Here is a 27,176-nt window from a genome sequence, read left to right on the forward strand (position 1 = left end):
CTTGCTTTTCTTTCAAATTCCAAAAGATTAACACTCTCTCTCACACTCTCTCTCTCTCTCTCTGTCTGTCTCTTATCAATGGAGGTCACATATACGCAAAGCAAAGCAAAGCAAAGGTTATATAGTAGATAACTAGATAGATATTGTTTGGTTGGCCGTCGATCTTTTCAGTTCCCACTTCTCACTAATATCTCTCAGCTTCTTTTTCTAAAATAATATTATCATAAACTGCGCATGCGAAGACGACAGAGGGTCCTACAATATTGCTCTCCCCACCCTCTCGCCAATGAAGCCTGGCCCCTACTTTTCCTAATCCCCTCCACCAACGTCCACCTGAAATCAACTTTTTTTTAATGCCCTCCGGCATCTTCTCTTCTCCTGTCCCACCAGCCACTCTCTCTCTCTCTCTCTCTCCAATGAATTATATAATTCATGATTGTAGAAATATTAGATCTTTACTGATAAAAAATAAGTCATAGACAAACAATTATATAATTGATCACAAGGATTTATGTGGTTTAACAAAATTATTTACAGTTCAAGTTGATAAGAGATTTGTATCACTGTCAATTAAGATTTGGGTTACACTAATTTGGATCTAGCTTGCCTCCAATCGTGGCAAGAGCAGAAGGATTCAACCTAGCAACACAAGGGGTGTTTGAATCATTTCACAGGCAGGATCTCTTGTAAATGATCAAATTTGACTCTCCTCAAACGAAACCACGGTTGGAGGAGAGCCAAATTGCAGTAATTTACATTAGAACCCTCAGTTGCAAATATATAGCAAAACCTTATACATGTAACTCCCCGCTCCAACGTCACACATGATGCCACACAATCTTTCCCTCCTCACTTTCTTTCAAAAAAAACCCCCACTCCACTTTATCTTCACTCCGTCCATTAACCAGCTATTGCCATTACCCCTTCTCTCACTCACTAGCTTTCCCTATATAAGTGGACACCTAAAGCTCTTCTTCTCCTCTGAGAGGCTGAGGCCGGTGTCTTTAGATTTTAAGGAAAACTCTCTGATACATATCTATCCATCTATCTATCTATCTATATGGAGAAGTGCAGATCGTTCCCAGAGTACTCCTCGTCTTATAGTGGAGTTGGGTTTGGGTTTGAGGATCGATCCAATTCCTACAACTTCAATGGTCCTACCAATAAGGATCATGGATTCACCACGTCGAGCGACCCAGAGCTGAAGCGGAAGAAGCGTGTGGCCTCTTACAACGTTCTCACCATGGAAGGTAAGCTCAAGTCCTCTGTTCGTAGCAGCTTCAAGTGGATCAAAACCAAGTTCACCGACATCCGTTACGGTCTGTGATTTCCAACAGTTCATGGGATCGAGGTGTATATATAATTTGGAGATTAATTAGTTGTGGTACTTGTGTGAGTGTGAATTGTGATAAAAATCAAAATTATTAAAATCTTCAAGAAAGAAAGTGAGTTTTTATTTTTATTTTTAATGTGTTTCATGTTCCAATTCCTCGTATTTATATAATCTCTTTCAATTCTCAAGTACCCACCACTTGATCTTAGCTGCTCAACAACTCTTATCAAAAAAATCAGAGTGAGTGAGTGAGTGCATGAGTATAGAAACTCTGTCCACTGACTCCGATTCAACTCGTCACTTCACGAGTCACTTAGACTCATTTATGACGTATTTTCTCTGTTTCAATAACAAAAGGGATTTAAGGGTGCCAATCCATACGATTTTGGGAATTTGGAACCATTCTGAGTCGGTTTGGTATATTAGTATATATATATAATTAACTGTGGTGAATAAGATTCATTTTCTTACTTAAAAAAAAAAATAAGATTCCTTTTCTTGATATTGAAATTGTATCTATTCTTAAACAATCGATTTTGATATTCGATTTCGGTTTCAAATTGACACCCTTAAAATGGTATCAAAGTCTTGGTATGAGCCAGCTATGCATATCATTGGGTGCATTCACTCCGACTTCTACCTTTCTTTCTGTTTTATTTCAAAGAACAAAGTTTCCTTACACCCATGTAAAACGATTCACCCATCATCCTATGGTTCAGGATTTTAATATGCTCCATACCCTCCTGATACCCTTTTTCCGTAGTGAATGGGTTCGGGTGACGGGAAATTTGGTTCTATTCCAAAAGTGTGGACCGAGTTTAAATAAATTATGTTTTTCTTTACTAATCAAGGACGGAGAATTCCTCCTACTCGTGTGTTATATAATTAACTCACAGCTCCTTTTTCATAAGATCGAAACATCATTTTCTTTTTCCAATCAAACTTTATATTTAAAGACATTGGTGTATGAGTGGGGTTGTATAAGCTTTCTTTCAGGCCCAGACTTATACTTTTTATTCACGTTCCCCCTCCCTTCCCTTTCGACTTTGTGGTTTATTATCAATGCCAACTTCCTCTCATGATCAGGGTTCTAAATATTGGAATCGTGTTCGAATCCGTAATTTTAAACTTTTTTCCCTATTTGAAGGTGAAAATGGGATCAATTTTGAATCGGCTCAAGAATCGTTTCGATTCAAATTGGAATTAATGTAAAGAAATGACAAGGAATCGGGCAAACTGATTCTTATTCAAGCATTAATAGTTAAGATCGGTGTAAATCGATTGCTTCATATATTCCCGATTCTTTATACCATGCTAAAAATGTTGAATTTCAGATTAAACCCAATAATAAAAGCATAGAAATACAAGTTCAGGGAAGGAAGAAATTTTTTAGAAATCAATAAGATTTAAAAAAAAGGCTAGAGGATCAATACGCTGCTGACACATCTGTTTAATTACCATACATATCTGTATCTGTTTTATTGCCGTTCCCAAACTTACTAAGGTATTAAATGCTCACTTAAGAGTGTATCCAAGGCTTGGTCAGTGGATCATGTACTCCCATTTTCATTAGTCATATAACACCTTACTCTCCAATAAGTGTGGTCCTTTGGGACCCACAACTATCATATATTGGCATCTCCTATCACAATTTGGATCCTTTACTGTTGAGCTGTCCGGTAGGATCGTGCTGCCCAGACACGGTGCTGCGCGCAATGTTCGTCTTACTCTCCAATAAATGTGGCCCTTTGGGACCCACAACTATCATATATTGGCATCTCCTACCGCAATTTGGGTCCTTTACTGTCGAGCTGTTCGACAGGATCGTGTTGCCCAGACACGATGCTGCACGCAATGACCACCGGAAAAAATGAAATGAGTGCATTACAGTTCATAAAAGAGAAAAAAAAAATTGTCCTACTATAAAGACGGAAACATCATGGCATCTCTCACGCAAATGAAATAACCATTTTGCTAATCACTCACCCCATTTGATCAAATAGACAAAGAAAGTTTCTCTTTTTCCAGGTTTCATTTCGGTAAACCAGAAAGAAGAGGGGTAGAGCTACTGAGAGGATCGGCGGGGACGTTCACTATGGTTGTTGAACCTTGGAGAAGAAGAAAAGGCCTGAGTTGGGTTTGATTAGTGAACCAAAATCGGGAGGTTTTTTCGGTGGGTTTTGGTTTTCCCCTGATTTTCTATTAATTTTGATATAAATAATCTACAATCGTTAAATTAGCAAAAAGCTACATGGCAGGTCTGGATTGTAGGCAGCACAATGGTCGCTCAATCGTAGGTTGTAGACGAGCTAAATCCTAAAATATTACAATTTAGATCTTCTGCGATGCGTTGCCTATAGTGATCTGAGAAACGTAAACACAAGGCACAGTGCAATGATCGCCTTACCCCTGCCCCAGCCAACGGGAAAAGTACTAAGACAGTCATTGCATTGCACCCTGTGTCTACACCGTTCAGACCGCTAGAGGCAATGCACCGCAAATGATCTGGATCCAAAATATTACCATCGCATAACGTCGCTATATAGCAGCGATAATAAATCACTACCCCGTAATTTTGCTGCTATATATCAAAATAGAGCTAAAAAGTAGGTAGGGTAATAAACGGTGATTCCGTTGATGAGAGAGTCTTAGAGATCACTATCACATATCCGGTGAGAAGAGGGAAAGAAAGGTTTCTACCAAAAAAAAAAAAAAAAAGAGGGAAAGACGGGTTGAGGAAGACGAAGCGGGAGGGGTAAAGACGTCAACAAAATATTGATGGTGAAGGAGGTATACATACTGTTTTGGATATTTTTGTTAAAATCCAAACTATAATTTGGATAGTTTTATTAACATGAAGAAGATAATGGTGGATAAACCAATTTTGGATAATCTTGTAATTTTCCAAATAAAATATTCCATTTTAGACATTTGTAAAGTACCCATAAACAAGTAAAAGTCAGAATTGTGTGGGGTGAGTCAGTGAGTCGCGTGACCCTTACAGTACAGGACAACAATATCTCTCTCTCTCTCTCTCTCTAATATGCTAACTCAAATATAATATAATCTCCACCGTATGGAGAAAGTGGGAATTCTTCAAAGACAGTTTTAAAAGTCGATCGGGATAAGATTGAACTGATCGGTCTATTCAGATTAGAATTGGCGAAGATCGATCGATCGATCGATCCTGATTTTGGCTGATCCAGATCGAGCAGCCTATCCATTCTACTGCATTTGTGGGGTAATCTGACCGATTCCGACAGATCCAGATTGGAATCGGAGGAGGGGCGATACGGGTCCCTATTCCTCTCTTTAAAACCACCCATTGTGATAGCAATCACTTTCAACAAGCATGTGCGTCTACGACTTGAATTCTAAAATTGTTGAGATAAAAAATGTTTGTGGTGAGATATATATACAGTGTATGGCTGCTAGCTACAATGTCCTTATCAACCCTAAAGGACAAGAAGAAATTTTGGCTATGAAATTGCTTATAAATGTTAGAATTGAAATCTCAATTTCTTAACCGGCCTCAACCCATTTAACTTGTGCTTCTCAACCCACAAAGCTAACAACAACCATGGATGATTCTCTTCTTCAATTCCCTCTCCCAACAGTAGTAGTTATCTTCTTTTCCTTCCTAGTACTTCTTTACTACTTGCTTCCATGGAGGTCAAGGAATACTACTACTACTACCAATAAAAGGAAAAGGGTTGCACCACCAGAAGCTGCCGGGGCATGGCCAATAATTGGTCACCTCCATCTCTTAGGTGGTAATTCCATTCCTCACATTACTTTGGGAGCATTGGCTGACAAATATGGGCCAGCCTTCACCATTCGGCTTGGTATGCAACCTGCTTTGGTGGTAAGTAGTTGGGAGGTAGCAAAAGAATGTTTTAGTACAAACGACAGAGCTCTTGCCACCCGATCAAAGGCAATTGCTACAAAGCTCATGGGCTATAACTATGCTCTATTTGCTTTCGCTCGTTATGGAACTTATTGGCGTGAGATACGCAAGATAGTCATGCTTGAGCTTCTCTCCAATCGCCGGCTTGAGATGGTGAAGCATGTCAGAGCCTCGGAGATCGAAGCCTTCATAAAAGAGATATACAAGAATTGGGCTGCTGCAGAGAAGCAAGGCCAAGTGTTGGTTGATATGAAGAAATTGTTTGCAGATTTGACACTAAATATTATTGTTCGAATGGTGGCTGGGAAACGATACTTCGGAAAGGCCGATGCAGACGAGGCGGTGAGGTGGCAAGAAGGAGTTAGAAATTTTTTTCACTACATGGGATTATTTGTGGTGTCAGATACATTTCCCATTCTTGAGGGTTTGGACTTGCAGGGATATGAGAAAGCCATGAAGAAAACAGCCAAAAACTTGGATTCTATAGTTGATGGATGGTTGAAGGAGCATAAGAAGAAGCGATCGTCTGATGAGTATGCCAAGACCAACAAGGGTGATCAAGACTTCATGGACGTTATGATATCTATCATGGAGGATTCAAAGTTCTCATCAACAGATTATGATGCTGAAACGGTCATCAAAGCTACTTGCCTTGTGAGTACATACATATGAAGATAAAATTTTCATTTATTTTCTCTCTCTTAATATATATATATATATATATATATAATATATATATAGAGAGAGAGAGAGAGAGAGAGAGAGAGAGAGAGAGAGAGAGAGATTGATTTACCCTTTAAACTTTGACCCGATCAACTATGAATTTTTATCGAATGCGGTTCCCTTGTGCCTCTCACAAGAGGAGGGTGGATCCCACCCAGGCAGAGTGTTCGGTCAGATGCCTCGGGTGGATCCCACCCCCTCTTGTGAGAGGCACTAGGAAATCGCACCGGTCAAGGAACCGTAGACGATAACGGTTGGGTTGGCTATCCATCCTCTCTCAAGCCTCCCCTCTCTGGCTTCCCTCTTTCACTCATCTCTATAACCCTCGGTATTCCAGGTGACGGCTGGCGACGGTATCCTTTCTCACACCTCCCTATCTCACTGTCGGCTCACCCTCACCTCCCCTCTCCTCTCTCACCAAATCTTCCCAAATCGATTCACAACAACTTCTCTTATATATATACATATTATAGGGTGCTTCTAGGCATCACTATGCCTAGTGAAGTATAACACTTCATTATTTGGCACTTGACTTTACATGGGTTACTCCATGTGGTAAGGACCCCCATTTTATGATATGCAATATTAGATCGGATCGGTCAAAATCAGCCTGATCGGATTGGTATTGGCCTAAATTGATCTGATTATTGATCGATCTTGCCCAGTAGTGAATCACTTTGCCATCGGATCGTCCAATCCAATCCGATTGAATAAGTCTTAACTTTTTTTTATCAAATTTTTTTTTTGGGGGAGGGGGGGTTTGACCATAGTCTGAAAACCGGGTTTTGACTGGGGCGAGCCACCAGAGTCGAATAAAAAAATTGAAAAACTTGGTGAAGAATCGTGTAGACTAGATCAATGTAAAAAATGACTAGATTGTGTCATAAACCGTCTGAGTCAAATACGACTCAGTATTTTACCCCGAGTAATGACAAACTCACCAAATTTAGTCTTTTTTTTAAAAAAAAAAAAAACAATAAAACCGGTTCACTTAGAAACTGAGTTAAGTAAAATAGTAAATTCTTATTCTAAAACAGTTAGAAACCCTCAAGTCTGTGACTCCCTTCTCTTGTTCATTGGTATATATTCAAAATGCATTGATATGTGATTCCTTGATTTTTTTTTTTTTTCCTGGTTTTCAAATATTTTCTATATATATATATATATTATACTAATTTAGACTTATTTATTACATTAAAAAAAATTTTAAAAAATGTGACTCGCCTTGACCGGGTTTGACAAGGCCGAGTCACCAGGTTTTTCTGAGAGACGAGTCAAGTCAAAAAACCTAGTTTTGTAACTATGGTTTTGACTATATTTTGAATTTTCCCCCTTTTTTTAAAAAAAAATTATATTTTTTTATTGATACCAAAAATGATCAAAACCTGAGTTTTTGTCACTTATGACCGATCCCGAGAACGATCACGGGATTACGAACCAGCCCCCCACATACATTTCAATGGCCATATTTTAGTCCAGAATAAGCAAGGAAAGTCGCTCAAACTCTTATTCAAAGTTTCAATAAAATTACCAAAATGCCAACAAATGGGAATGAATATAAAATGACATCTGTTGTAATTTTAGCTACATTCTCTACTCATTTTAAGCTGAAATCCTACCAATGAGATGTTTGCATGATCCTCTATCACATGGCTTAGCCCATGTACTGCCATGTGACAAATAGTAAACCGTTATGCTTTACTAGGCGCAGTGATGAGAAAAAAAATATTTTATTGAATGTAAACTGGTTTTTGCAGAATATGATTCTAGGTGGCAATGACACTACTGTGGTTACTTTCACTTGGGTCCTCTCATTACTCCTCAACAATCCTCACGTTTTAAAAAGAGCCCAAGATGAGTTGGACATGCACGTTGGCAAGGATAGACAAGTGGACGAATCAGATATAGTTAAGTTGGGATATCTCCAAGCAATAGTCAAGGAAACATTACGACTCTACCCTGCAGGTCCACTATCTGCTCCACATGAAGCCATAGAAGAGTGTACCATTTCTGGTTTTCACATTCCAGTAGGAACCCGTATAATTCCAAATCTCTATAAGATTCAAAGGGATCCAAGAATATGGTTGGAACCATTTGAATTTCGACCAGAGAGGTTTCTCACGAGCCATGCCGATGTCGATCTTCGAGGTAAGCACTTCGAGTTCATCCCTTTTGGCTCCGGCAGGAGAATGTGTCCTGGGATTTCATTTGCTCTTCAAGTCCTGCATTTGGGTCTGGCTCGTTTGCTTCATGGGTTCGAGTTTGCAACTCCTTTGAACGCACCAGTGGATATGACAGAGAGCCCAGGGCTGACCAACCTCAAGGCAACACCACTTCAAGTCCTTCTCAGCCCACGTCTTCCTCCTAAAGTTTATGGATAAAATCTTGCTATAGTTTCATCGAGAAACTTTGTTGTTATGTTAGGATTTTCCTTATTGATATATCTATTAGAAATTTGTATGTGGGTTTAATTAATTACTGGGTTAGTCAGATTGTGGGAGTCTCTCCATGAACTAGTTTGACTCGTAAAACACTGAGAAAGGCCAACCCAATTCAGTGTGGAATTGAGATAAGCCCATAATAACTAAAACCCACACACAAAAACTTAATCCCACTTGGGACTTAAACAGTAAAGACCCATGTGGCTCAACTAAAAAAGAACAGCCCTTGACTTATAGATTGTCAACGCACATGCAATAGTGCCGCGCAAGCAAACCCTGAATAGGAAAGATATCATGATTTTCTCTTGTAAGGCAACCATATCACATGCAATATTAGATTTCATCACATGTGATATTGGTTCAACCATCCAAACCTAATTTTCCTATTTTTTTGTGATTCTCTAAGATCACATACTTGTAATGTATATAACTCCACTTGTGGAGATCAGTTAATCAAAAAATACAATACTCTTCAACATAGATGAGGGTTATAATGATATTTACACATTATAGTTTCAAAAACCCTACCCAACATCATCTTCATCTTCTGCTTACTTCCGCACAAAACTATTAAGGGGAGGTTCTTGCCATTTATATAGTGTTGGCATGTCATTCAAATCGTGATCCTTCAAGTGAGATCATCTTTTCAGTTTGTAGGGTACTGCACTTCTAGAAAGATAGTTGACCATTAGTCGCTAACTCAAGAGAGAGAAGAGAGCGGCCGTTAAAGTTAGCCTCAAGACATTTTACTGATTTTATGTTTCAAGTATGGTGCAACAATTGTTGCTTATTTAATTAATCATTATTTTATTAATTAATTCAATTGATTGGTTGGTTAGCATTCGAGTGAAAGGTATCAGTTTCTATTCGGTTTTTTTTCGACTCCTATTCGATTTAAATCCATCAGTTTTATGGTGCAAATCAAAACTGAACTGGGAAAAGAACCTATGAAATCAAAATCGGATCATTATTCCACGATGCGATTCAATTCTGTTCTATCATAATCGGTTTCGATTCCATTTTTACACCCTTACCCCAGATCTTGTGGAGACCAGAGCTTCGTGCACTGAGTACGCTTTTCTTTTTATATTAGTTTGAAAAAGAATCCAAGCCTTTGTGCATAAATGTCAATAAACATGAGACGAGCGAGATGACTGGTAGCTAGAATTTAGCCTCAAATGCAATGGATGAATAAGCCGCCTAGCTAGCTCAAAACTCTAGTTACTTGTAGATTAATGTACAATGACAGAAACCTCGCAACAACCAACGCTTCTGTCAAGGTGATCGACATATGGAAGCTACAACCGACATCAAATTTCAAATTTCAAATTTCTACTCGAAAAGGATTGTGATCATCAATATTATTTAATTGCCACTCATACTCTATGAATAGAATAAGTCCAAAAAAAAAAAAAAAAAGTCTTTACAAAATTTCAAACCCCCATTGGATCTGCTATGTGGTTATGGACAGGCCGTGTAGAAAATGAAAACCTAAACAATATAAAAAAGGAAAAGAATTACAAATAAACAATGAAGAATTAACATAGTTGAATAAGACTTACGTCCATGGTGAGATGAAATTTACTTTAGTCGCTCATCGTCACACCTTTATTAAATTACAGAGAATAGACCCTCATTACAAATTTATAATGAAAAACAGGCAATTTTACCCTCTCAACTGATCCATCCATAAAATCTGTTTTTTATTTTCTTCTATTTTTTGCAAGGGTAATTTTATCAGTTCACCTTTTATTTTTAACATTGTTAGTTATGAACTCACAGAATAGATTTATTTGTTACTGTTTATAAACCTTAGGGGTTATGCAGAATTTTTCAAAACAGGGGTAAAATTATTCTTTCGTCAAACCTCAAGGGTGATGTGTAAATTACCCTTAATTATTTTGGATCGTAAAGGTGATATGCATAAATATTCAAAATTCATAGATAAATTTATAATTAAACCTTATCACAAGGAGGTACATGTAAATTTAAAAAAGAAACTATATAGCGCGGCGGTTAAAAATAACTACTGCTATTTGACCTATATCCCTCTCGTTGCCGAAGGGTTCTTTTTCTTTTGGAATTGAAGATATTTAATAGGGGAATAGGGGATGGGGATATGTTTGAACTCTTAATCTGTTATTTGAAGAATTGATCTTTTACCAACTGAGCTGACCCCTTGGGCTGCCGAACGACTCTTTTCTTATAGTGGGAATTGAAGCATCCATAATCTTCTGTCACGGAACAAAATATTCCATTTTGAAGAAAAGATCAACGTAGTCATCACGGTGTTAGAGAAAGACAGGCCTAGCTAGGATAGGGAAAAAAAGCACAGTAACATCTTCCCATCTGTTTTCTTGTAAAGTAGTCAATGACAGATAAAAGTCAGCATTTGTGGCATGAGCATGACACTTGGGAAATTTAGTCGCACAGCACAACAATCCACATAGCCACCATCAACGTCACATTCCTTTCTGGATTAGCCCAAAATGGCATGCTAACTCACACTTATCATGGCCAAACTGACTCTCTCTCTCTTTCTCTCTGCAACTCAAATCAAATCTCTACCAACTCAAATCAAATCTCCACCGCAAGGCAAGGAGAAATTGGGCACTCAAAGACAGTTTTAAAATTCGAGATAAGATTTGACAGATCAGCCGATTCGGATAGGAATTGGCGAAGAAGACCGACCCTGATTTCGGTTGATTATTCTAGAGCAGCCTATCTATCCATAATGCATTTCTAAGGGTAGGCCAGAATCTGACCGATTCAGATTGGAATCGGATGGCCGATACGGATTCCCATTCCGCTCTTTAAAACCCTTTGTGGTGCCGTGCCAATCATTTTCAACAAGCATTTGCATCACAAGAACAACCACATCTTCCTAACTCCTACCACACAACCCACCAAGTCTTAATTACCAAAATATCAACAAGTATTCTACATCATCAGTCTTGTTACAATTGTTTTCTGTCCAAGCTTAGGTGGATAATCTGCTAGACAAAAGAAGGAGAATATTCAGATTGGCTTGGGTTAATCTGAGATAACTTCAATGATTAAGTTAGAACTAGGCAACTATCAATATGATTGAGGAACGGTAAAAAATAATAAATGTGAATATATATCTACCTTTATCAGACACTGTTCCTTATATAATTCGGGTCGATTTGTATCCGGCTGAGTGGATAGTTAGCTGTCATAGTCGACTGTATTAGATCGATCATGCTGAGTTGTCTTGAGAAGGGATTGGAAGATGTAATACCATGAATGTATTAATGAAGGGTGATAAGCAATGTATGGCTGAATGTATGGCTGCTTCAATGTCCTTATCAACCCAAAAGTAATAGAAGATATTTTTTGGCTATGAAATTGCTTATAAATGTGAGAAATCTCAAAAGGGAGGACTGAACCCACAAAGCTAAAAGCCATGGATTCTCTTCTTCAATTCCCAACAGTAGTTGTCCTCCTCTTTTCCTTCCTGGTATTACTTTACTACTTGCTTCCATGGAGGTCAAGGAATACTACAAAGCTCATCAGTCCTAGCAATAAAAGGGTTTCACCACCAGAAGCTGCAGGGGCATGGCCAATAATTGGTCACCTCCATCTCTTAGATGGTAATCCCATTCCTCACATTACTTTGGGAGCATTGGCTGACAAATATGGACCAGCCTTCACCATTCGGCTTGGTATGCAACCTACTTTGGTGGTAAGTAGTTGGGAAGTGGCTAAAGAATGTTTTAGTACAAACGATAGAGCTCTTGCCACTCGATCCAAGGCAATTGCTACAAAGCTCATGGGCTATAACTATGCTCTATTTGGTTTCGCTCGTTATGGAACTTATTGGCGTGAGGTACGCAAGATTGTCATGCTTGAGCTTCGCTCCAATCGAAGGCTTGAGATGGTGAAGCATGTCAGAGCCTCGGAGATCGAAGCCTTCATAAAAGAGATATACAAGAATTGGGAAGCTGCAGCAGCAGAGAAGCAGCAAGGTCGAGTGTTGGTTGATATGAAAAAATGGTTTGCAGATTTGACACTAAATATTATTGTTCGAATGGTGGCTGGGAAACGATACTTCGGAAAGGCTGATGCAGAGGAGGCGAAGAGGTGTCAAGAAGGAGTTAGAGAATTTTTTCATTATATAGGGTTATTTGTGGTGTCAGATGCATTTCCCTTTCTTGAGGGTTTGGATTTGCATGGATATGAGAAAGCGATGAAGAAGACAGCCAAAAACTTGGATTCTATAGTTGATGGATGGTTGAAGGAGCATAAGAAGAAGCGATCGTCTGATGAGTATGCCAAGGCCAACAAGGATAGTAGTGACCATCAAGACTTCATGGACGTTATGATATCTATCATGGAGGATTCAAAGATCTCATCGACAGATTATGATGCTGAAACGGTCATCAAAGCTACTTGCCTTGTGAGTATCTCTCTCTCTCTTTTCTAGGCATCACTATGCCTAGTGAAGCATAACGCTTTATTATTTGGCCCTTGACTTTCAATTTGGCTCCTCTATCGCCTATTGCCGACAAGACCGATTGCCTAGACACGGTGAGGCATTCAATGACCGCCTCACCCCCGCTCGAGCGCCTTGCCCGAGTGGGGGTAAGACGGTCATTGTATACCTCACCATGTCTGGGCAGAAACCCCTTTTTGGCCGCTTTTTTTGGTAGAGGATCTGGATCCCTTCACTTTACATGGAATGTCCATGGGATTGGAGTGTCCTGCTGCGCACGGTTGCCCCAATTGCTCTACGGCGCAGACACAGCAAGGCGTGCAATGATCCAATTTAGATTATCTACTGCCGAGCTGCCCGACAGGATCGTGCTGCCTAGACACGACGAGGCGTGCAATGATCGCCTTATCCCTGCCCAAGCGCCTTTCCCGAGTGGGGGGTAAGGCTGTCATTGCACGCCTCACCATGTCTGGGCAGCACAGTCCCGTCGGGCAGCTCAACAGTAGAGGATCTGAATCCGCAATGATCGCCTTACCCTTGCCCAAGCGCCTTGCTCAAGTGGGGGTAAGGGAGTCATTTCACGCCTTGTTGTGTCTGCGCAGCAAGGCAGTTGGGGCAGCCGCACAGTATGCGATTCGGATTCTAATCCATGTGGTAAGGACCTCATATCATGCTACGTAATATTAGATCGGATTGGTCAAAAAATCAGCCTGATCGGATTGGTATTGGTCTAAACCGATCTCGATTAATGATCGACCCTGCCCAGTAGTGTTATACCCGCACCCCTGATCATAATTAATTATTATTTCTTCCCCGTGACGTGTGGTTATCACTGCCACGTGCTGGTGAGCTGTTCTCACTGGTGGTTAAACCCAGTTACAAATTATTGACCATGATACGAGCTTACCATTGACACACCATGGCAATGGAGAAGTAAGTTCTAGCCCTTGGCTTATTTATTTATCCTTTTCCTCGATGCCCTCGAAGTGCGGGTCAAGATTTAGACCGCCCGGGCTATTTTAGTTGAGTTGGGAATATTCTATTTGTGGGTCCCACTTATTTAAGGGAGCGTGTGATGGGCTTATAATCCTATGGTGGATGGACCCATCCCCAAGTGGGTTCTTTTTCTATTTGAAACTGTGGGCAGACCCATTTAGTTAAGAGGCCATTCAACTTGAGGGCCCATTTGACTCTATTTGACCCAAAGATGGGTTAACCCATTCCTGTACCCTAAATAAGACCATGGGTCAACCCATTAAGCCCTCTTGACCCATTTAACTTAAACTATCCATTTGGCCTAATGACCCATTTATCTTGGATCCACCCATTTAGCTATTTGACCCATTTAACTTAAAGTACCCATTTAGCTATTGACCCATTTAACTTAAAGGACCCAAGGCCCATTTTCTATAAATAAGACAAAGGGGGGGGAGAAGGATTCATTTTCATTTCTTCTCCCATCTAGCCTAAATCGTGGAAGAGAGAAAGAGGAGAGAAAGGAGAATGAAGAAAGAAGAAAGAAGGAAAGAAGAAAGAAGGAAGGAGAAAAGGAGGAAGAAGGGTGGAGAATCTTGGTTGGAGGTTTGAAGATCACTTCTTGGAGCCTCAACATGGAGCCTTCTACCTTGGGGTGGGTAAGCCATTCAATCCCATCTCTTTTCTTCTATTTTGGGTTTTGGGGTTTGGAAAATGGGAGAGATTCGACCTAGGGTTCTCTTGGAACCCAAGGAATCGATGGAACCTCTAAACCTAGACTATGGTGGAGTTATTTCACTCCATTACAACCTCTAAGCCTAAGCAATCTCTTTCCATTTGAGAAATTTAAGGTTTCTGCCCTATTATGTCCTAATTTAGGTTCTCTTTGTTTTTCCTCTTAAATCCATGGGATTACATGGACCTAATGAGGTCTTAGAACCCTAATGGACCTAGGAGGAAGCTTTCTTGAAGCCTCCCTACCTTTAAACCCCTTGGAAAATGAATCCCTAGCAAGAAACCCTTCAATTTTCGATTCGGTATGTGGTTTTACATGTGGTTTCGGACCGAGAAACCACACCGCAACCACCCTTGGCAGACCTTCCTAAGCCCCCGGTTAGCTAGGATTTACATGTGGTTTTAGACCGCAAGAAACCACCACAAATTACCTTCCCGAGAAGGCCCCTGTGAAGCTCGGATTTACACTCGGTTTCAGTTTTCGAAACCACATCTCGCAATCGACCTTGACTAAAACTCGTCCGAACCCCTGGTTTCCTAGGATTTACACTCGGATTCAGTTTTCAAAACTACATCCGCATCCGACCTTGGATCAAACCGTCTCGAACCCCTGGTTTCCTAGGATTTACACTCGGTTTCAGTTTTCGAAACCACATCCGCAACCGACCTTGACGAAATCTCCGAGCCCTGGTTTCCTAGGATTTAATGCATGTGGTTGCAGAATTTGGGCATGAAACCACCCCGCAACCACTCTACTTCAAACCTTATACTTAAATGATTTATGGGAGACCTTTGGGGATCCGTCCCTTTACTTAATTAACCCTATTTTCACTCTTTATTTAGGTTTAAAGTTTTCATCTTGTGACGTGTTACTTGATTTCGCGACAACTCATAACATCGGGGCATAACACATATTGTGAGTGGGTTTGGTTGTTTGGGCTTGATATTATTATTGCATTGTATATTATGTCATCATTATAAATTATTAAGCATGCTTGCGCATATTGCATATTTTTATATATATGAATATTATGATGTTGATTGGTAATGTTGTACCTTGATGGGTCTCGGTGTTGGTGGGTGCGTGGAACCCCGAACACTATATACATTTATGAAGAAATTATGTTGAATGTCATGTTGAATTGTATGTGCTGTCGCGTGCGGTAACGCACTAAACCGATGAAAAGTTGATGCGCCGGATTACCTCTGGGACGATAGGACTTGCATGTAGTCGTGGCTAGGATTTTACACCCTTATGCTACGACCCTTACCAACGGGGTTTAGGTGTTGGGTAATCGACACCGGATTCGTGGAGGTGGGAGAGGCCACATGGTAGTATTGGTTATCGGGTCGCACCGAGTGGTCTTGGAGGCTTCGATCGGCGTAGGTCCCACGTGACAATTGAGATTTCATTGTGGCGATAAGTTAAGTGACCCACAAGTGTCTCCCGAGTTGTCACAGAGCATATACCTCCGACTTAGTTGTGATGTTAGGTGGAAAATTTACTTAACATATGCATGCATCATTGGACTATGTGAATTGTGTGTTTGTGCATCCCCATCCCCTCAGCTCGGCTGGAGAGCTAACCCCTCGTGTACACAATTTTTAGATTATGATGCAGTGCGGAGGAGCCGGAAGTTGTGTTAGAGGAACATGGCAACGGTGCCCTTGTGACGATTGCGCCTACGGCCGTGAGAATTCTTGGGACTTGTTCCCCTTTGTTTATTTTAGAGCGTAGGCCCATGTAAAAACATTTCTTGTTATACCCTTGTTAATCATTATTAGATGGTAATGAAAAATGGATTAATTACGGTATTTATCATCTAGGCTTTGATCATCTTGTAACTATTGATTTTATACGCTTCCGCAAAACTACGATCATTTGGAATGTAATATTTTCCTTTCCGCACTCGATATTAACAAGCGTTGTCCTAGTCACCCCTTATAATGTATTTTATCCCTTGTTGGGATGGGGGCGTGACAAGTAGTGAATCATTGTATTGTCAGATCTCCCGATCCGATCCGATATGTGTGACTTTTTTGGTTTTTATCATAGTTTTGGGGGTTTTGACTGTATTTGAATCTTTCTTTTTTTTTTTTTATATATATATATATATTTATACCGATAACGATCCTGCAAAACCCAATTTTTTGTCATTTTTGATCGATCGTTATCGATTTTGACCAATTCGGATAGATACCGGCCTTGACTGATCCCAAGAACAATCCCAGGATTACGAACCAGGCCCCCACATACATTTCAATGGCTAAGTTTTAGTCCAAAACAAGCAAGGAAAGTTACTCAAACTCTTATTCAAAGTTTTAATAAAATTATCAAAATACCAACAAATGGAAATGAATATAAAATGACATCTTTTGTTATTTTAGCTACTTCCTATACTCATTTTAAGCTGAAATCCTACCAATGAGATGCTTACATGTTCCTCTGTCACATGGCTTAGCCCATGTACTGTCATGTGGCAAATAGTGAACCCTCGGCACACTGATGAGAAAAAGAATTAATGTAAACTGGTTTTTGCAGAATATGATTCTAGGTGGCAATGACACTACTGTGGTTACTTTCACATGGGTCCTCTCATTATTACTCAACAATCCTCACGTTTTAAAAAGAGCCCAAGATGAGTTAGACATGCACGTTGGCAAGGAGAGACAAGTGGACGAATCAGATATAGTTAAGTTGGAATATCTCCAAGCAATAGTAAAGGAAACATTGCGACTCTACCCTGCAGCTCCACTATCTGCTTCACATGAAGCAATAGAAGAGTGTACCATTTCTGGTTTTCACATTCCAGTAGGAACTCGTATTCTGACAAATCTCTATAAAATTCAAAGGGATCCAAGAGTATGGTTGGAACCATCTGAATTTCGACCAGAGAGGTTTCTCACGAGCCATGCCGATATCGATCTTCGAGGTCAGCACTTTGAGTTCATCCCTTTTGGCTCCGGCAGGAGAATGTGTCCAGGGATTTCTTTTGCTCTTCAAGTCCTGCACTTGGGTTTGGCTCGTTTGCTTCATGGGTTCGAATTTGCAACCCCTTTGAACGCACCAGTGGATATGACAGAGAGCCCAGGGCTGACCAACCTCAAGGCAACACCACTTCAAGTCCTTCTCAGCCCACGTCTTCCTTCTGAAGTTTATGGATAAAGTCTTACTATTGTTTCATCGAAAAACTTCAAGTCCTTTTCAGCCCACGTCTTCCTTCTAATATAAATCTACTTGAATAAAGAATCAAATTGTGGTGGAACTCATTTGATAAAGCCCATTTTTCCTATAAATATTAGCTGGAGGCAGCAACTTATTTATTCCAAATTTGATATGCAGAGTATATTGCTTTAAACAATCTTATGCTTAAAATCAAAACCCTATCATAATATTTATACAAGAACATGCTTTATCTTAGAAGACCAGCAATAAAACAAAGAACCTTAAAGGATATACATTATGTAAAGTTTCTAGCTAAATTATAATGACACCTAATATGACCATTAAATGCTTAAGGAGTAGCCCTACTAAGCTTTGAACATGATATCTCCACTTTAGAGAAGAAAAAATCTACCTCCAAATTTGATTAGAGGAACTAATCTGGTTCTTGAACCTTCTACTATTCCTTTCAGCCCCCAAATATGATTCGTACTCGTCGCAAAGACGCTTCTACCCACTGGGGGAATTGATGTACAAATTTATGGGTATTTGCAACTTGGGTCTTCTAATTTGAGGAAGAAGATAAAAGAAGAGGGGATCTCTTCATCTACTCCTTAGGTTAGTAGATATCTAAGGGTAAATTAGTCATTTCATATCCAGTTTAAAGCCACGTGATCACTTAATGTTTATTTGTTAACAAACAGTTTTTTTTAGCATGGTTTTGAAAGTAGAGGGGGTGCACTCGTTCATTTTTTGAAACCTCGGGTCGATTTGTTCTTAAGGCAAAGTACAGGGGATGTACATGTAATTTTTCCCTTCTTTTACATTTTTTCCCTTGTCTGTACTGATCCACTGATATGGGATCGGCCAGGAATCAATATTGGTCTCAGCAGATACCGATTCCTATCGATCTGGATCAGTTAGGTTTACCCCTATTTTCTTTTAAAAAAAAGAGAAGAATTTTTTTTTTAACATTTTAACTGTGTCTGTACCGATCCATCGATACGAGATCAACTAGGAATCGATATCGATTGAAACTGATATTCGTATCAATCTCATCCGATACTGATATGGATTGATCTGTATCGATTCAGATTAATTAGATTTACCCACGTTTTCTTAAAAAAACTGAAGATTTTTTTTACATTTTTACCATTATCCGTACCAATCCACCAACATGAGATCGGCCAGGAATCGGTATCGGTCTTAGCAGATACTGATTCGTATGGGACTGTTTAGTTAGTTTTACCCCTATTTTCTTCAAAAACTAGAGGGGTTTTTTTTTATTATTTTTATTTATACATTTTAACCTTTGTCCGTACCGATTTATCGACACGGGATCAGCCAGGAATTGGTATTGGTCTCAACCGATACCGATCAAATATCAATTTGGATCAGTTAGATTTACCCTTTTTTTTCCTTCAAAACAACAGATTTTTTTTAAAAATTATTATTTACCTTTGTCGATACTAATCTACCAATATGGATCAACAAAAGTCGGTGTTGATCTCCATTGATACCATTATGAATCTATCCCGTAAAAAGATATGAGAGAGAGAGAGACCAAATCAATCCTACAAAAGCAAATGTGCAATAGTAGAGAGGATTTAAACTTCCAATTAAAAAAACCAGGTGGATAGGAAAATGTGAGAGAGAGAAAGATATGTTAAGAGTTTTTTTTTTGAAAAACGTTAAGAATTAAATAATAAATTTTTTTATTTTATTTACAGAAGAAATATTTAATATTTAAATGAAATCAATGGTCATTATTGCATATTTTCAATCCGAGGATTTAGAGGTTGACTGAACTATTGCGTATTTTCAATCCCAAGATTTAGAGATTGACTGAGTAGAATAAACATTAGCCACGCAACCAAGCACCCTTCTTTCTCTCTATTAAAATTTTAGAAACAATAATATTTTACAATCGCTAAATACTAATATTCAGTAGCAATAAAATATTACCGCTTCTATTTATATAATATGTTATTCACTATAAGTGTAGTTATATTATACCATTGTTAGTAAGTTTTTTTTTTGTTTTTTTTTTTTTTTTTATTTTTTATTTTTTGGACAAGAGGGGTAACCGACTTTAGGCCGACTAAATATCCCCCTAGGCTCGTACATGACCCCTGAGCCAAGCACGAATCGAAAGCTTTTGAACCCTAGTGAACCTCAGGCAGGTGGCTCCAAGATTGTTAGTATGTATTTGATAACGGTAAAATATATATTTTTTTAGGTAAACAGCAACGGTAAAATGTTACCGTCACGTAATATCGATAAGGGAGAAAGTTGGCACAGAGAACAGCGAATAAAAAAATTACCGTTGCTTCTACCAAAATTTTTTTTTTTACCGCTGCTGTGTCCTCATTCCAATTGTTGCCGAAGAGTCTTTTTCTTGTAGTGGAACCGATTCAGATCCCATTCCGATCTTTAAAACCCTTGGAAGATAGCAATCATTTTCAACAAGCATTTGCGTCATAGGAACAACCTCTTCCTACACGAAATCTGCTTACCTACCAAAATATCAAGTAGCAATCTACATCACTGTTTTATCAAAAAAAAAGCAATCTACATCCCTTCCCATATTATAGAGGATCAAGTACCCACATTAATGAAGTTTTTGCCTTATTTTGGTTAATGCCGGCTACTGTTAGAATTCTAATCTCCAGTTATTCAAACAAAATTCCATTTCAGAAGGTTATGAGAAGGTTGTTCTTGAATCGGTTATCTCTTTTTTTACAGAATGGGATTTTTTCATCACATCACTCCTTGTTTTGAAGGTTGTCTTGGAAGATATTCTTCACCTCTCAGGTTACTTTGTGTTTTGTTTTTTCCACTTTGATTGTTCCAAGGGAGATTAACAGTGTGATTGACTCCTTGGCAAAGAAAGCCATATCAATGACGTGTACGATGGTTTAGCCCATTTCCGTTATTCCATGGCTATGTAATCTTTGTAATCTTGAACCATGAGCTTCTGAAGTATATGGGTATTTGCAACTTGGGTCTTCTAATTTGGGAAAGAAGATAAAAGAAGAGGGGATCCCTTCACCTACTCCTTAGGATAGTGGATATCTAAGGGTAAATTAGTCATTTCATGTCCAGTTTAAAGCCACATCATCACTTAATGTTTATTTGGTAACAGACAGTTTTTTTAGCATGGTTTTGAAAGTAGAGGGGGTGTACTTGTTCATTTTTTGAAACCTCGGGTCAATTTGTATTTAAGGCAAAGTACAGGGGGTGTACACATAATTTTTCTCTTTTTTTATATTTTTTCCTTTGTCTGTACTGATCCACCAATATGGGATTGGCCAATAATCAATATCGGTCTCAGCAGATACCGATTCCTATCAGTCTGGTTCGATTAGGTTTACCCCTGTTTTCTTTTTTTTGTTGACATTTTAACCTTGTCCATACCGATCCATCGATACGGGATCGGCTAGGAATCGATATTGGTTGTGACCGATATTCATATCGGTCTCATCCCATACTGATATGGATTGATCTGTATCAGTTCAAATCAGTTAGGTTTACCCATGTTTTCTTCAAAACAAAAAAAAAAAAAAAAAAAACTTGGATATATTTTTTTTTTATATTTTTACCCTTGTCCGTACTAATCGACCAATTTGAGATCGACCAGGAATCAGTATCAATCTCAACAAATATTGATTCGTATGGGTCTGTTCAGTTAGTTTTACCCCTGTTTTCTTTAAAAAAATAGTTTTTTATTTTTTATTTTTTAATTTATATATTTTTACCTTTCTCCATACCGATCTATCGATATAGGGTCAGCCAATAATTAGATACCCGGTTTGATTCAGTTTTTTAATGATTGGGTTGGTTCAATCATGACCCTGGCTTGGATTGGTTTGGTTCTTCTACAATATTGATCCTTACTTCTATTTCTAAGTGGGGGCCATATAATGGTGGAAGCCACGTCTCTCCATGTGTACCACATGTACAACAGTACAAGCTGTGATAGACCCTTAACTTGGCTGTCTTGGTGGGGTCCCTCGCTCTGGTTCCAGTTGAGCACTATTGAGTGTTGTATGAGTTGTGCGGTACAATTAAGGGGCACATCTTCACTGACTGATCGATCATCAACATGTGCACTACAATTGGGATCAAAGAGTAAGCAAAGCCATAAGGAGTGGTAACTGGTAAGGTGTGTTTTGGAGTTGTTGCGGCAAGATTTGATCTGAACTCTCATGTGATCGAGTTGATCTGCACAGAAGAACATAAGAGGCTAAAGAGTGCCGGCTTGGGCCGGCGGAATAGCTCCGATGCCTAAGTCAGACCTCTTGCAACAGATAATCTCAAGTAGAGAAAATGAGAAGTCAAGTCCCCCCTTACCTGGGCTTGGAATTGCTATTTATAGAGTTTGGATGATAGATCGGTGTAGGCCTTTCATCGGTGCTAGACCGTTGTTTTGATCTCCCATTTGTATAGGTAGAGGTCTTCTGGTGCGGACACCTGTCACAGAGAGTCATATGAAAGGCATGACCTTGGATCATGCAAGATACATGATGTGGGTGAAGTGATTCTGTCCTTAGCTTGATTGTCGGCTAGGGTCAGTCTGACATCGGTTCAGCATGGCATCGGGTCGGCCTAGAATCTGATAGTTGTAATGAGCTAGATGGATGATCTGAAGGTCGGCTCAGGTCAGATAGGGTCGGCCCGGCATTTGACTGGTATGATGACTTGGATGGACGATTAGATGGTCGACTTAGGTTAAATCGGATCGACCCAACATTTGACAGATATGATGAGCTAGATGGATGATCAGCTTGGGTTGGCCTCAAATCTGATGTTTTCCACATGTCATCCTTTCACTGGTCGATAGTAATTTGGTTCATCAGGAGTACTCATGACGGAGACAAGGAATACAGAGAGATGGTCACATGGGGATGGATGATGGGGTGTGGGGGGGGGGGGGGGGGGGAGAGAGGAGATCGAGACTGTTCGATCCCTATTTGTGTGAGTGTTTCTTTGTTGTTCTTGTTTTTATCTGAAAACCCACAGGATAAGATCGGCAAAACCTTACCATTTTATCAAGAATTTGCGTCACAAGAACAACCTCTTCCTAAATAAGTAAGTCTATTACAGAACACACGAATTCAAGTAGTAATCTACCATCATTTGCCGGATTGTGGAGGGATCAAGTACGTACCCACATATATTATTGAAGTTTTTGGCTTTTGGGGGTAATGTCAGCTACGACTAAAATTCTAATCATGACCACTTCTTCAAACAAAAAATTAGTGGTGATGCTGTGGGTTGGCTGCTTCAATGTCCTTGTCATCCCAAAAGGACAAGAAGCTATGAAATTGCTTAATTATATACATGTGAGAAATAGAAATCTCAAGTTCTTAACCTCAACCCATTTAACTTGAGCTTATTCTCCTGTACGTTATGTTTACCAATCTCAGGAGGAGGGAGGGGGACCTGAACCCACAAATGAAGCACCACTGCTAGAAGCTACGTACCAACTTAATTTACTTGACCAATACCAATACCTCTGTTGCCTGAAACTCTAACCCAGCTTATTCGTGGTCATAATAGTTTAACAGGGGACCAAAAATAATCATTTAATTAAAAAATACTCGTAAATGGAAGATGAATGTAAACAGTCTTTTGTTTTCTTTTCAAGTTATTTAATTATTATCCTATCAGCATCTGCAAAAGTAGGTTGACAGTACTTCTACACCCATCCGACCATGAGAGATCTTGAAAATCTCACCCGTTAGGATTTCGATATCACAGTTGCTTTGCAATAATGGAACAGGGAACACACATGGATCACATGTATATACTAAATAAATAAATAAAGGGTACATATACAATAAACATCACATGTGATTGAACTACTTTAGTGGTTATCGGAAGGGTTAAGATATTTTTTGGCTATGAAATTGCTTATATATAAATGTGAGAAATCTCAAAAGGGAGGCCGGCCTTAACCCACAAAGCTAGCTAATTAACAACAACCATGGATGATTCTCTTCTTCAATTCCCTCTCCCAACAGTAGTAGTTATCTTCTTTTCCTTCCTTGTATTCCTTTACTACTTGCTTCCATGGAGGTCAAGGAATACTACTAGCAACAAAAGGGTTGCACCACCAGAAGCTGCCGGGGCATGGCCAATAATTGGTCACCTCCATCTCTTAGATGGTAATTCCATTCCTCACATTACTTTGGGAGCATTGGCTGACAAATATGGACCAGCCTTCACCATTCGGCTTGGTATGCAACCTACTTTGGTGGTAAGTAGTTGGGAAGTGGCTAAAGAATGTTTTAGTAGAAACGATAGAGCTCTTGCCACTCGATCCAAGGCAATTGCTACAAAGCTCATGGGCTATAACTATGCTCTATTTGGTTTCACTCTTTATGGAACTTATTGGCGTGAGATACGCAAGATTGTCATGCTTGAGCTTCTCTCCAATCGAAGGCTTGAGATGCTGAAGCATGTCAGAGCCTCTGAGATCGAAGCCTTCATAAAAGAGATATACAAGAATTGGGAAGCTGCAGCAGCAGAGAAGCAGCAAGGTCGAGTGTTGGTTGATATGAAAAAATGGTTTGCAGATTTGACACTAAATATTATTGTTCGAATGGTGGCTGGGAAGAGATACTTCGGAAAGGCTGATGCAGAGGAGGCGGAGAGGTGTCAAGAAGGAGTTAGAGAATTTTTTTACTACATGGGGTTATTTGTGGTGTCAGATGCATTTCCCTTTCTTGAGGGGTTGGACTTACAGGGATATGAGAAAGCCATGAAGAAAACAGCAAAAAAATTGGATTCTATAGTTGATGGATGGTTGAAGGAGCATAAGAAGAAGCGATCGTCTGATGAGTATTCCAAGGCCACCAAGGGTAGTAGTGATCATCAAGACTTCATGGACGTTATGATATCTATCATGGAGGATTCAAAGATCTCATCAACAGATTATGATGCTGAAACCGTCATCAAAGCTACTTGCCTTGTGAGTACATAGATATGAAGCGACCGTCTGATGACTCTCTCTCTCTCTCTCTCCCTCTCTCTCTATTAAAGGTCCTTCTAAGCATCACTATGCCTAGTGAAATATAACACTTCATTATTTGGCACTTGACTTTACATGGGTTAGTCCATGTGATAAGGACCCCCATGGAACGCAATATTGGATCGGATCGATCAAAATCAGCCTGATCAGATTGGTATTGGCCTAAATTGATCCAATTAATGATCGATCCTGCTCAGTAGTGAATCGCTTTGCCATTGGATCGTCCAATCCAATCCAATCCGATCGAATAAGCGTAACTTTTTTGGGTTTTTTGATTGATTTTTTGGGGGGTTTTGACCATAGTTGAAAATTCGGGTTTTGATTGGGGCGAGTCACCAGAGTGGAGTCAAAATTTTGAAAAACCTGGTGAAGAGTCATGTATTTTGAATTTTCTCTTTTTTTTTTTTTTTTTTTTTTTTTTTTAAACATTTTATATTTTTTTACTGATACTAAAACCGATCCTGCAAAACCTGAGTTTTTGTCACTTATGACCGATCATTATCGATTTTGACCAACTCAGATCGATATTGACCGAGCCCGAGAATGATCACGGGATTATGGATCAGGCCCCCACATACATTTCAATGGCCAAATTTTAGTCCAAAACAAATAAGGAAAGTTGCTCAAACTCTTTTTCAAAGTTTTAATAAAATTACCAAAATGCCAACAATGAATATAAAATGACATCTTTTGTAATTCTAACAACTTCCTCTACTCATTTTAAACAGAAATCCTACCAATGAGATGTTTGCATGTTCCTCTATCACATGGCTTAGTACATGTACTGTCATGTGGCAAATAGTGACGAGAAAAAAAAAACCTTTTTTTTTATGTAATTAATTAACTGGTTTTTGCAGAATATGATTCTTGGTGCCAATGACGCTACTGTGGTTACTTTTACGTGGGTCCTCTCATTACTACTCAACAATCCTCACGTTTTAAAAAAAGCCCAAGATGAGTTGGACATGCACATTGGCAAGGAGAGACAAGTGGACGAATCAGATATAGTTAAGTTGGAATATCTCCAAGCACTAGTAAAGGAAACATTGCGTCTCTACCCTCCAACTCTACTATCTGCTTCACATGAAGCAATAGAAGAGTGTACCATTTCTGGTTTTCACATTCAAGTAGGAACTCGTATTCTGACAAATCTCTATAAGATTCATAGGGATCCAAGGGTATGGTTGGAACCATCTGAATTTCGACCAGAGAGGTTTCTCACGAGCCATGCCGATATCGATCTTCGAGGTCAGCACTTCGAGTTCATCCCTTTTGGCTCCGGCAGGAGAATGTGTCCAGGGATTTCTTTTGCTCTTCAAGTCCTGCATTTGGGTTTGGCTCGTTTGCTTCATGGGTTCGAGTTTGCAACTCCTTCGAATGCACCTGTGGATATGACGGAGAGCCAAGGGCTGACCAACCTCAAGGCAACACCACTTCAAGTCCTTCTCAGCCCACGTCTTCCTTCTGAAGCTTATGGATAAAGTCTTACTATTGTTTCATCAAGAAACTGTGTTGTCATGTTAGGATTTAATTTTCTTATGGACATGTATTATTAAGGGAGAATGTTGGAAATTTTTTTAATAATTGTGTGGACGGTTTTGGGTCATTCTTTTGTTCAATGTTGGTCTGGTTTTTCGGCTAAGGGAATGTATCTTCAAAGAGACATATCCATTTGTATAGGTGCATTCATAACATTGGGATTGGAATCTTTTAATCTAATCCATTGAACCAAGAGACACACCTACACCATGGGGTATCTTTAAGAGATACTTACATATAAGTGCTTGAATTAGAATCTTTTAATCCTATCCACTCATGTCAATGGACACACCCATTCCATGAGGTATCTTGAAGGGATACATCCACCACTATAAATAGAGGTGAAATGGACAGCCCAAATCAAAATTCAATTTTCGTGGCATGATTTCAGTCAGTTAGGCATTAACAAATTCTCAATTCTCTGCTAGTTTCAAGTGATTACTGTATCTGCAAATCAGTAATCAATCCAACCTGTTTTATCTTGGGAGGCAGATTTGCTGCAACCCAGTGCAGTAATAAGGTGCAAATACTGTCTTAAGGACAGAGCGTTCTCATTCGACTCAGGCTATCTCTTTGTCCTCTTCTTTTGATATCAGTGTTTTTCTAACAGAGAATATATAAAATAATATTCATACAAGAACAAGCTTTATCTTAGAAGACAAGGAACAAAACGTATAAGGAATCAGTATCGATCTCAATTGATACCGATACGATTAAGTATCGGTCTCATCCGAAACCGATCTGGATCATTTTGCATCGATCCGGATCAGTTAGGTTTACACATGTTTTCTTCAAGAACTTAGATTTTTTTTATACATTTCTAAAATTAGAGTTTTTTTTTTCCAACATTTTTATGCTTGTCCGTATC

The 27,176-nt window shown here is 39.2% G+C and overlaps 2 protein-coding genes and 1 long non-coding RNA gene across 4 annotated transcripts; 2 read left to right on the top strand and 1 right to left on the bottom strand.

Annotated features, from left to right (window-relative positions):
- Window positions 1-1,186: 1,186 nt before the first annotated feature.
- LOC122648504 lies at window positions 1,187-11,978 on the bottom strand. Its single transcript, XR_006331090.1, has 3 exons — window positions 11,968-11,978; window positions 8,319-8,320; window positions 1,187-1,321 (listed from the first exon to the last, which is right to left on the bottom strand). It is a non-coding gene; the product is annotated as an uncharacterized LOC122648504 (long non-coding RNA).
- On the top strand, window positions 5,480-11,426 carry LOC122648503 (xanthotoxin 5-hydroxylase CYP82C4-like). The gene is made up of 3 exons (XM_043841711.1): window positions 5,480-5,894; window positions 7,721-8,356; window positions 11,415-11,426. The coding sequence occupies exons 1-2, from the start codon at window positions 5,490-5,492 to the stop codon at window positions 8,342-8,344; spliced, it is 1,029 nt and encodes a 342-aa protein (XP_043697646.1). The 5' UTR covers window positions 5,480-5,489; the 3' UTR covers window positions 8,345-8,356; window positions 11,415-11,426.
- On the top strand, window positions 11,797-26,270 carry LOC122648499 (cytochrome P450 CYP82D47-like). 2 transcript variants are annotated; one of them, XM_043841706.1, is made up of 3 exons: window positions 11,797-12,706; window positions 24,595-24,709; window positions 25,627-26,270. In XM_043841706.1, the coding sequence occupies exons 1-3, from the start codon at window positions 11,832-11,834 to the stop codon at window positions 26,248-26,250; spliced, it is 1,614 nt and encodes a 537-aa protein (XP_043697641.1). In that variant the 5' UTR covers window positions 11,797-11,831; the 3' UTR covers window positions 26,251-26,270. The 2 variants fall into 2 exon arrangements, with proteins under 2 accessions (XP_043697641.1, XP_043697640.1); XM_043841705.1 differs by lacking the exons at window positions 24,595-24,709; window positions 25,627-26,270 and adding an exon at window positions 17,113-17,757 and having other exon boundaries at window positions 11,797-12,824.
- Window positions 26,271-27,176: the final 906 nt, after the last annotated feature.

The sequence above is a fragment of the Telopea speciosissima genome, chromosome 1 (assembly GCF_018873765.1).
Source record: "Telopea speciosissima isolate NSW1024214 ecotype Mountain lineage chromosome 1, Tspe_v1, whole genome shotgun sequence".
Lineage (NCBI taxonomy): Eukaryota > Viridiplantae > Streptophyta > Magnoliopsida > Proteales > Proteaceae > Telopea > Telopea speciosissima.